The sequence below is a fragment of the Anser brachyrhynchus genome, assembly GCF_964034855.1.
Source record: "Anser brachyrhynchus genome assembly, chromosome: 14".
NCBI classification, from domain to species: domain Eukaryota; kingdom Metazoa; phylum Chordata; class Aves; order Anseriformes; family Anatidae; genus Anser; species Anser brachyrhynchus.
In genome coordinates this window covers 12,147,199-12,158,586 of record NC_137709.1, presented here as the reverse complement: position 1 = coordinate 12,158,586, position 11,388 = coordinate 12,147,199, and the positions used below count along the sequence as shown (strand labels likewise).

At 59.5% G+C, this 11,388-nt stretch overlaps 1 protein-coding gene across 1 annotated transcript; it reads right to left on the bottom strand.

Annotated features, from left to right (window-relative positions):
• Positions 1-2,015: 2,015 nt before the first annotated feature.
• Positions 2,016-8,009, bottom strand: LOC308177986 (protocadherin-10-like). The gene is made up of 4 exons (XM_080555947.1): positions 5,062-8,009; positions 3,863-3,921; positions 3,685-3,773; positions 2,016-3,444 (listed from the first exon to the last, which is right to left on the bottom strand). Exons 1-4 carry the CDS (start codon positions 7,543-7,545, stop codon positions 3,185-3,187), a joined length of 2,892 nt encoding a protein of 963 aa, XP_080412073.1. The 5' UTR covers positions 7,546-8,009; the 3' UTR covers positions 2,016-3,184.
• Positions 8,010-11,388: the final 3,379 nt, after the last annotated feature.

Below are 11,388 nucleotides of genomic sequence, written 5' to 3'. Positions count from 1 at the left end.
GCTTTCCCACTGCTGTAGAAGCAAAGCTCAAGCTGGCTGGCAGGCCCCTGAAAGCAGGATTTGCCTCTGGATCTCTGAGAGAGCTGGGAAGTATGAGTAGAGCGTATAGAGAGCGTTGAGCACGTCTCCGAAGCAGCTCTTGTGCCCAGTGCATTACCAGGCTGCAGAAATCAGCTAATGCTCATGAACTGTGCAGGAGTGTAAGCACAGGAAAAGTTGTAAAAATAACTGGTTGCAGGGCAAAGACCTTGCATTTTTAATGACGACCTGTCCCTATGGAAGATCATCAGAGGAAGATGTATTAAACCGACCATTCTGACCAAGCACGCCCTCTGAGGAAGGCATAGCAGTGCAGTTGTAGTTAGGTTTAAGTGCTACCTCCACTAAAGCAAATCCCTTTTTATTGTCCTTTTTATTGATATGTTGATCCAGGAGAGAGATTGAATTTGAAGTATGTTAGTGCAGGATTTCCTCCAACAAAGCAGCAAGAGATGCTCAGGGAAGAGGGGTGCTGGGGCCTGGGCTGGGGGTGTGCTAACCCCCAAACACTGTTTGGAGGAGACCTGCCCCGAGCTGTGGTGCCACCCAGGGATCAGCAAGAGGTGCAGGTGTGTGTGCATGTGTGTACCTGTGGCATCTCCTGGGTGAGGATGTCCCAGAGAAATGGAGAGGAGAGGGAGGCAACTTCCTGATGGTCAATTGAACTTTGTTTGGGGTAAAAGAGATGCCAATGAAACGCTCTAGAGAGTGACACAGTCCTGGGCAGGTGGCAAAGGCTATGAATTCCCAAGGACAGGTGTGCTAACTGTTCATTTCCAATGCCTACGGCTTAGGTGCTAACTTTTGAGACCTCTCTTTGGGGAGCAACACCTGTGACTCCCATTCAAAGCAATGGCTCCATGCATTCTTTTATATCCTGGGTGCTGTGGGGCTCACACACCAAGTAAATTGGTTGCATGAACTGCAGAGGGGCTGCGGTACTCTCCTAACACCCAGCCAGCACCACCTGAAAATGGCAGAGAAGTTATTAGCAGAGCTAATCTGGGAGAGGGAGATGCTTGCTGCTCCCGCAAGGAGTCAAGTCCATTTGATGTTTTTATTACTTCTTGAGGCTGTTATTAATTTTATTGTATCACTTTGCATAATTCTCTTGTCTTTTGAAGCAGTGAAACAGGCTAATGCAGTACAGGGTCTCAGGCAGTAGCTGTTTTGTGTTCTTTTTTTATCCTTAACAAACCGCAGAGGCCATTGCAGAATCCACTTGGCAGCATCAAATCCTTCACCCTACCTTCTAACTGGGACAGGGAATCTTCAGTCTGCTCACAGACAGGCAGATGTGGGCTGGGACTGAAGCCACCAGCAGCAGCCATGTCTCTTTCATGTCCAAAGCCCAGTCCTCCTGCAGCTCTGACTCCCAAGGGCTCCTTTACATGCTCTTGCCCGCCCCCGCCACCACCAGAGAGCACATTACCTGCTTGCAGACAAGGACTTTTCTGGGTTAATCCCAAAAGCCACACTGCAGCCTCCCCAAGCCCAACACTGAGCAAGCAGACGGTAGGAGGACAGCCACAGCGTGACCTTCTCAGGACCTCATCCAAAGGTGAGCTCCTTCCCACACCCAGCCAAGAGCCCCCCAGCAGATACAGGCTTGCCTGTTCCCAGTCGGTGCCTACCCCAGACACACATCTCTTCCTGCATTCCCGCTGCTCTTTGCGGCAAGCTGGTGGGTGGCAAGCATCTAGGGAAAGCTCAAATGAGCCATAGAAAGCAATGCACAATAATAACAATAAGCCATTACCAGATCCAGCCCCTCTCCCCAGCAGTTCAGGGCATCTCCACTGCCTTTAATACATCTCTACCTATGCCTGGCCGTGACCCCAGAGTGTTCCTGAATACAGGGAGGAGACCTCAAGCCCCCAGCCTCTGGGTGAAGTGAATGAAATGAGCTCTCGTGGGCCACTCCAGCAGTGAAGGCCCGAGGGACATACACGTGTGCTGGAGCTGAGAGCCCTGCTCTGACAGCTCGGCCATGACCCCTGCATGGGGTGCAGCTGGGGCTCAGGGACAGCCAGGAGCCAGGGTGAGCTATTAAAATACAATTTATTGGTACAAATCAGACACCGTGAAACAAACTTGGTCTAGAAAGAGCTGTCATGTTTTGCACAGATGGATTGGCGACAGGTGAGCGGTTGGCAACGCTGGCAGACAGACTGGGTGGACAGGTGGGGGGTGAGCAGGGTGGGAGAGAGACAGTTCTGGGGCTGGAGTCCGGCCCCTGAGGGCACCTGGCAGCCTGCTAGAAGACCTTGAAGAGGAGCAGGGAACAGTGGGAGGCGTGTGTCCTGTGCAGGTGGGGCCCCAAGGCAGTTGTCTGAGGTGCTCAGAAAAATGAGATGCAGGTGAAGGCAGGAGGACGGGAGAGGACCCACTGCTGTGCTGGGCCCCTCCAATGGCTGGAAACTTTGCCTTTCACATGGCGTTGCCTTGGGCTGGAGAGTTACCCAGCAGAGCCTCACCTTGTGCATCTCCCAGCTGCTTATGCTAACAGCTCTTCTGGCCGTCCCGTGCTGTTCTCAGAGCAAGGCCTGGCTGTGTCCTGGACTTCTGGTCTCCAGCCCTGCTGTGTCAGGTGTCAGGTCATGGTTTGAAGGGAAGCCCCTGTAATGGCTGGGTCTTGCACTCACTTTCTGGAGAAGCCAGACACCAACTTGTGCTCTGGACATGCAATGCATCCCTCTGGGTCTCAGGGCAGAGCAGCGGCTGCTGCCCTCGTTCGTAGCACCAGGCTTGCCTGGGCCAGGCTTGGTCTGTGCGAATTGTCCGTGCCTCCTGGGGCAGAAATACAGGCATGCAGCTCAATACATCCACACAGCCAGACAACACAAAGTGACAACATTTACAGAGATGGATAGGAATGGGAAAACTCAAGGCAGATTTGCTGAAGTCTGGTCGTCCAGACCCCCAGCAGCAACTGCTGCCAACAGCTCTGCAGAAGGAGATGGGAGAAACACACCCACTGCCCCTGCCCTATCCTGTCCCAGTCTCTTGCTCCTTTCTCCACACCCTGGTGAGCCACCATCTCAGCAGCCCTGCAAACTCCTAGGTGGTTCACGGGTGGAGCTGTGTGCTGCAGATGGACCCAGCAGCTGAAACAATGCAGGTGATCCAGACCCAGCACTGGTCACTACTTCAGGTCGTTGTTGATGACCACGCTGTCAGGCATGTCGCAGTAAGTTGTCATCTTCTTCCTCTTGCCAAAGGTGGAGAAGCTGTTTCTGTTCTCCCGGCCTGGGAAAAGGGGCCCGTCTTTGCTGGAAAGCAGAGTGGGGGTGCCAGGGATGTAGACGTTGTGCTGATAATCCAGGGCCGGGATGTGCCCCGGGTACAAGGGGCTGTGCTGGGGTGCCCAGATGCTGTTGGCACCTGCCGAGGCCTTCTGAAACTCTGGAAGAAAGGGGTGGGTGAGACTGGCTTGGGGGAGGGCACAGCCACTGCTCAGTGGGACCGTCACGTCTGTCCCAGGGTGCAAGCCTACAGCCATGTGTCACCACCCTCCCTCCTTTCCGGGGGCCAGGCTATCCCTGGGCACATTGCTAGGAAAAGGGATGTGTGTGGGCCACTGCATCTCTGCCCAGGGGCACCAAGTGGGTCTGCCCTTCCCCACCCCAGACCCCCACCACTAACCAGAGACAGGGGTCACCAACGTGCACAGCCTCTCGTGCTCCTTCTGCAGGGCTCTGCGGATTTCCCCCATGTCCTCCAGGCTCTGGGAGCTAAAGGGAAGAGACCAATTCAATGCTGCATCAGCGAGAACCTCCCAGTCCCCACATCCCCTTCCACCCACGCCCGCTGGGTTTGGTACCTCTTCAGGGCAGGTCGCTGCGTGCTGGGGGGCAGCCAGTCCGTGTTGGGCTGCTTGATCTGCAAAACACAGAGGGGGAAGGTGTGTTACTGGGAACAACTCTTAACCTTCAGTAAGCAGGGACGTAAGACCTCGTCTCTTCTCTGCCCTCTTCTTGTGGGGAAGCAAGCAGCACATTCCCATTTTATAGACAGGGAAACTGAGGCAGAGCTGATCCAGTCTGCTCGCTCCTGGGCTTCTCCGCCCTCCTGAGACACTGGGGTTGTCACAGATGGAGACGCTTGCTCTCCACCTGTGGGAGTTCATTTGCCAAGGTCTGTCCTTCTGGGAAGAGAGAAGGGCTTCTCCTATTTCTGTTAATTTTAAAAAGCCCTTCCTGCAGGTGTGATGACAGCTTAACCCGGGTCTCAGGCACCAAAAGATGAGAGGTTCAGAAATCATCTGCATACCCAGTGTCCTGGGGGGCTGAAAACAACCAGAGGAAAGTCCCGTTAACACATGAGACAAGTGAGTCCAGCAGCGCAAGGCGATGCACAGGGAGAGCCTGTTGGCAGAGTCCTGTGCTCTCCTTGGAAGGGCTGTTTTATTAAGTCAGATATAAGTGGATTAGATGCCTCATCACTCTCCATCCTTGTAATCGTGTTTTGGGAAGAGCCTTTCATCATGAAAATTAGACATTCCTCATTTCAGTACCTAACAAATGTTGACATCAAAATCCCTCCCTGAACTGCCCACTCCCTACCCAGTGGCACAGCCCAGGGCTTGGGTGCCAGAATGGGGACACGGTCAGTGCCAGCGGGACTGGGACTGGCCCCAGGTCCTACACTGGGACACTGTGGCCCCCGCACTGGCATGGGGGAAACAGAGAGGTGTCCCAGGGCAAATTGCTGACACAAAGGAGATGCCACTCCCACTGTGCCACCCCCAGTAACCAGTGCAGCTCCATTGCCTCTCATGCATGCTAAAGGTGGTGGGGAGGGGATTTCCTTTCACCCCAGCCCAGCTTCCCCTGGTGGTTGCACCCATGGGGAAGCTCAGTAGAGGGTTCCCACAGCCTGATCCTAATTCCTGCACCGATCAAAGGTTATTCTCTTGGTAAATCAGTGCCTGGTTTCTCCCACAGGTTTAGGGATGAGACCTCTCAGGGGTGGGGCCAAGGATCCCAGAGGAGTTCTGTGAGCTCAGCATGCCCCCCTTACCTGCTTGGAGACATGGAATTGCTGGCTGGGCTGGGATCGCTTCCCAGCAGCCGGCAGGTTCCCGGGGCCTTTCTCGTTGTTGCGGGGCAGGCTGCAGGGTTTGAGGAACATGAAGTCGCTCTGGGCAGACTCGGGACCGAGGCAGAGCTTGTAGCAGTAGCCCGGGGGGCCACCATCAGGGACATCAAGGTGGGCGGCTGTGCTCGTGGTGGGCTGTGCCGTGAGGTTGGATGTCTTGAGGCTCTCAGGGGAGGACCTGGGCCTAGGACAGCAGTGGCAGCCATCACGTCGCCAGGAGCGCTGCTCTCCGCGGCACCGAATGGCTGTGAGGATGAGGATGGCCAGGAGGAAGGTGAAGGAGATGGAGCCCAGGGAGACAAGGAGGTAGAGTGTGAGTGGGGAGGAGGAGGAGTCTTCTGGGGGGAGACTGAAGTTGCTGAAGTCAGAGAGAGTCTGAGGCATGGTCTCCACCACAGAAAGCAGGAGGGACATGGTGGCTGAGAGCGCTGGCTGCCCCCCGTCACGCACCTGCACCACCAGCCGCTGCCGGGCTGCGTCCTGCTCCAGAAAGGAGCGGAGGGTGCGCAGCTCGCCCGTGTCCGGCGCCAGGCTGAAGAGGGTGAAGTCGGTGGCTTGGAGAAGCTGGTAGGAGAGGCGGGAGTTCAGCCCTGCATCCGCATCCACTGCTGACACCGTGCCCACCAAGTAGCCAGGCCCAGCTGACCGCGGCACCAGCTCGGTAGCCACAGAGCCATTGCGTGGCATGGGGGACACAATGACAGGAGCGTTGTCGTTCTGGTCCAGCACGAAGATGTGAACAGTGACATTGGCACTGAGCGGGGGGAAGCCTGCGTCCTGAGCTTGCACCTGGATCTGGAAGCTGCGGATTTGCTCATAATCAAGGGAGCGCAGGGCATACATGTGCCCACTGTCCGAGTTGATGGACACATAGGTGCCCACTGGCATGCCATGGATGTGCCCATCAGCGATGGAGTAGGACAGATAGGCATTCTGTTGGCAGTCGGGGTCCAAAGCACTGACGGAGCAGATGGAGGCTCCTGGCGCATTGTTCTCCATCACGTACACACTGTAGGAGGGCTGGAGGAAGCGCGGGGCGTTGTCATTCACATCAGACACCGGGATGGTGAGGGTGCTGCGGGTCAGCAGGGCAGGGGAGCCCATGTCCCGTGCTGTGATGCTTACATTATACTCGGGCACTACCTCCCGGTCCAACGCCTCTGTGGTCACCAGAGTGTAGTAGTTGCGGAAGGAGGAGCGGAGCTCGAAAGGCACATTGGGGCTGATCTCGCAGCTCACGCGCCCATTGTCCCCAGAGTCCCGGTCCAGAACACTGATGACCGCGATGACAGTGCCTGTTGGGGCATCCTCCTGCACAGGCGTGGACACAGAGGTGAGGGTCACCTCTGGCGCGTTGTCATTCACATCAAGGAGGTGCACAAGCACCCGGCAGTGCACAGCCACAGCTGAGGGTCCGCGGTCCTTGGCTTGCACATAGAGCTCATGGAGGCTTGCCCGCTCATAGTCCAGGGGGCCCTTCAGCAGCACCTGCCCACTGCGGGGCTCCACACGGAAGAGCTCCCGGACGCGCGGTGGTGCATGCCCACTGAAGGAGTACTCGATCTCCCCGTTGGGACCCTCATCCAGGTCTGTGGCATTCAGCTGGATGACCAGGGTGCCGGCAGGGGCATCCTCAGGCAGGCTCACTCTGTATGAGGGCTGATCGAAGGCAGGCACATTGTCATTAGCGTCCAGCACCGTGATGAGGATGTGGGCTGTGCCTGAGCGCCTGGGGATGCCGCCATCGAGAGCAGTGAGCAGCACCCGGTGCGTGCGTTGCTGCTCGCGGTCCAGGGTGCGCTCCAGCACCAGCTCTGCAAACTTGCTGGCGTCGCTGCGTGTCTGCACCTCAAGTGAGAAGAAGCCATTGGGGCTGAGCTGGTAGGTGTGCACCGAGTTGGTACCCACGTCAGGATCCTGGGCGCTCTCAAGTGGGAAGCGGGCACCGAGCACGGCAGACTCGGCCACCTCCAGCACATACTCTTGCCAGGGGAACGTGGGCGCGTGGTCATTGATGTCCAGCACCTCCACCTCCACGCGGTACAGCTCCAGCGGGCTCTCGATGAGCAGCTGCAGGTGGAGCAGGCAGGCGCCCCCCGCCTCGCACACCTCCTCCCGGTCGATCCGCTCGTTCACGAAGAGGATCCCGTTCTCCAGGTTCACCTCCAGGTGCTGCCTGGCCCCGGCCCGGGCCACGATGCGGAACCGCCGCGCCGACAGCGTGGCCACGTCCAGCCCCAGGTCCTCGCCGAGGTTGGCCACGAAGGCTCCGTGCTCCTGCTCCTCGGGCACGGCGTAGCGCAGCTGCCCGCCCGCCGAGCGCGGCGCGGCCAGGAGGAAGAGGAGGAGGAGGAGGAGGGAGGGGAGGAAAAGCTGCCCCCGCCCGCAGCCTGCCCCGGCCCCCATGGCCCCGCAGACCCCCTTCGGCGCCCACCCGCCGTGCTCGTCCTTCCGAGCCCCTTGCACTTCCAAGGAGTTTCGGGGGCGGCGGGGGGCCCCCCCGGGGTTTCGGCACCGCAGTGCCGGCCCGAGCCGCGGCCGCCGCTTAACCCCTTCCCCGCCGCGGCCCCGGAGCCGCGTTAAAGGCGGGGGGAGCCCGCGGCGGGACCGGGCGCTGCCCCCGCGCCCCTGGAGCCGGTGTTACCCCGCGGATGCAGCGCTGGTCCCCCCGGTATATTAAGAGGAGCCCGGATCGCGGCGGCTGCCAAATCCCCCGGCTGCGTCCCCCGCCGTGCCGGTCCTAACCTTCAGCAGATGGTTAAGCCCCTCCGGACTTGATTACATTTCCCCGCACACCGTTTTCCTTGTAATGCGGAGTTTTTAATTACCGGAGCAGGGGGGATTACAGCCCCGGATAAAGCTGAGCCCAGCAGCGCGGAGGCACGGAGAGACACCCCCCCACTCCCCCCGGCCCCCGCCTGCCTCCGCCCCCGACCCCTCCTGCCCCCGGCCGCGATCCCGCCGGGGACCGGGCTCCGGGCTCCCCCCGCAGCGGGGGGACACCGGCAGAAACTTTCCGCCGGCCGCGGACCGAGCCCCGCTTCCCGTCCGGCCCCCACAGGGCGACCCCCGCCCCGCCCCGGTACCGGCCCGGTGCCGCCGCTGGACGATCCTCGCTGCCCCCCCGCTCTCCGGTAGCTCCGCCGGCGCCGTCCGCAGGCGCCCGGTACCGGGACGGGGCGGACGCCCCGGCCCCCCGCGATGAGGTCCTGGATAATCCCCTAACGATGTAGTCAAGGGGATCGGCGGGGCTCGGAGCGGCTGGAGCTGCGCACGGATGTTTTACCGCCTTTGTCTCTGCCTCCCGGTCCCCAGTGGGCTCCCGGGGAAGGGAACCGCCGGCACCGGCCGGCCCCCGAGAGCCCGGCGTGGGCGGCAGGATGCGGGGGCGAGCCCGGCGGCAGCGGGGCTGGGGGGGTTACGGGGCCGGGGAGGGGGGGGCTTGGTCCCTGGGAGCGCAGCGCGACCCACGCGGGACGCGCCGCTCGTGGGGCTGCCGCTCAGGGAGAGGCGTGGGAAGGGGTGGGGTGGCCGCGGGGTGACACCACGGGGCGGACGGGTGACAAGAGGCGCCGCCGGGTCACGCGTGTGTTCGGACGCGAGTGGGAGCGCTAGAATCGGGACGACTCCCGGTAAGTGAAGCCCGGGCTGTGCTGGAAGCGCCGATCACTGCCAGCCCGTTCCCCGCACCATCTTCCAAGCCCTGGCGTCGCCGTTGCCACCCCCCTCCCCATTTCGATCCGTTTCCTTCTCATCCCTGATGTGACCCCACAACCCTCGATCTGCACCCCCCGCAATCTCCGACCCGCCGCCCCCTCCCCGGTCTGTCCCTCCATGGCTGGCCTGCGTCTCCCCCAGCCCAGCCGGTGCCGGGGTAGGGCTGCGCCGGGAGCGCTCTGAGGGATGCTCAGGACAGGGAGGTACTGGGGAGACTGGGGAGAAGGGGGATTTACGGGGGTTTCGTTCTCCCATTCCTCTCCCATCTCCAACCAAGTGTGTTCCGGGAAATCCTCAGAACTGTTCTCACCCTTTGGTTTAATTCAGATTTAAATATTCATTCTCCCCACCAAGGGTTCAATCTGCTCCCGGCAGGATCTGACAATCCTCCCCCTCCCCCCCCCCCGGCGCCGTCTCCCCCACTCAGTCCTGTCTGTGCTTCTCTGGCTCTGCTGGGTGAAGCCCCCCCGTGCAGCTCATTGCGGCTTCTTTTGGGGGAGGGGGCAATCTGTCCCTCTCCCCCATTGATTCCCTCCTCTAATGGAAGTAATGGGACAGCCCCATCCTGTTCCTCTTCCTCACCTCCCCCAACCTTGGGGTCCCTTCCTGCCCCCCCATCCATGCCCAGCCCCTGCACTGAGACACCCCAATGTTCATGCTTTACCAGCCACCGAAACTCCTGCTGCATGCCCAGCCTCAGCCCCTCCGGACCCTCCTCTCCCCCATGTCCAGGACTGCAGTGGGCCAAGGTCAAAAGGGACGACTGGGGGGGGGGGGGCATAAGCTGTCTTGAGGATCCTGGGGGGAATGGCACAGGCTGGGGGTGACTGGGGGTGCTGCAGAGGGACAAGGACCCAAAAGACATCCTTCAGTTGGGGTGGGGGGGGGGGGTCATAGCAGAGGGCAGCTGGATGGGGGATATGGCATGGGGACAGCCCAGCACCCCACCTAACACCCAGTTCACATCCTTTGGATTTTACATTCCCTCTTATCATCCAGACAAGCATTCAGCTGTCACCCCTGCTCTCTTGGGGTAAAGAACCAGGGCACAGCTATAAGCCTGGTTTTGGAAGACATTGGAAGCTAGGAAAAGGGGGGCTTGGCTTGCTGTGAGATGTCTTGGCACAGCGGGTGGGTGGCCAGTTGCCGCAGGTCAACACTGATGTGCCTTGGCAGGCCAGCCAGGGAGATCAGGATGGGACGCAGCAGGAGGTGCCGCAGGTTGAGCCGCCTTGGAAAAGCCATGCAGAGAGCAAAGGGGGGGGCAGGCAGCCAGCTGCCCGCCAGCACCAAGCCTTGCCCAGCCACCACTGTCGCTCTGTTTCCCTGACCGCTGCGTTGTGGGGCAGAAGAAGGGTCTGAAAGTGAAGCCGTCCCTGTCTGACCATATATCCCTTCCCCCAGCTCCCCAAGGCACCCGTGTGCCCAGCCATGCATGTGGGCTTGTTGCTCCCTTCTTGCTAGAAGCGAGAGCAGCTATAGTTTGCACTGCCCACGAGGAAAACCACAGTGGGGGGGGGGCTCCCGGTGGAGAATGAGAACAAGTCTGGTTGTTTGCTGGCCCTGCAGCTTGTACATCACTCCCCCATTGCCTGCGCAGGGTCAGATGCTGGAGGCTTGGCTCTCTGAAGCCGCAAGGCTCCTTCTCTGCTGAAGCTTTTGCTCCCTGCCTTCCCTTGGGGAGAAAAAACAGTGCCCTGAAGGGGATGGTGGCCATCTTTATGTGTTTATCAGGGCTAGTGGGGCACCCGGCCTGCCCTTGGGTGCTGGTATGTGAAGCATTAAGCAGGTATCAAACCATGCTAGGACCATACTGGTCTCCTCAGTATGAGAAAGACACTGATGAAATGGAGCCAGTGCAGTGGAGGTCACTGATACAGCCAGAGTCTGGAGTGCACATGGTGTGAGGAGAGGCTGAGACCCTCATTAGACTGGAGGAGAGAACACAGCTGAGGATTTAATTGACCTCCTCAGTTCCTTGAAGGAAAGATGGAGCCTATCTCCTTTCAGGGGTGCCCTGGGAGAGAATGAGAAGCTATGGGCACAAGATGGCCAAGGAAAATTCATCTCAGGTATTAGGAAAAAAGAGACCTCCGGAGGTCCAGAGTGAGCAGAATTACACTGGAGTTCCGAAAACCCCAGTCTGTAACAGCCCACCCTGCTCAGAGGTGAAGTGGCCCCCAAGGCGAGGGACACTGATGGGCAGGGTGCGTCAGTGGAGTTTTCTTGTGTCCTCCGTATGGGACACAAACTTCATGGCAACTCAGAAAGCCGATGTCTCTGTTCCTGTTTCAGGGGGGGAGATTTTCTTGCAAGCCCAAGCCTGCACAAGGAGCTTGTTCCAAGGCTGCTGCTTTGCTCTTCTGGAACATCAGCTCCATATCAGGAGAAGAGCGGGGTCCCCACTGTGCTGGGGCTGGCACTTGTCCTCTCCCGGACACCTTCTTAGAGGTCTCCCCTAAAATGCCCTGTGAGAATATGTCCTCTCCTGGGACTCTGAGAAGGACTGAGAAGGAAGGGGGATCAGTGAGG

Bases quoted from the DNA above. Each gene is read 5' to 3' on its own strand.
- LOC308177986 (XM_080555947.1), bottom strand. From the start codon at position 7,545: ATGGGGGCCGGGGCAGGCTGCGGGCGGGGGCAGCTTTTCCTCCCCTCC. The intron at 3,922-5,061 runs GTAAGGGGGGCA...TGTGTTTTGCAG, and splicing joins AATTCCATGTCTCCAAGCAG to ATCAAGCAGCCCAACACGGA. The intron at 3,445-3,684 runs GTTAGTGGTGGG...CCTTTCTTCCAG, and splicing joins GTTGGTGACCCCTGTCTCTG to AGTTTCAGAAGGCCTCGGCA.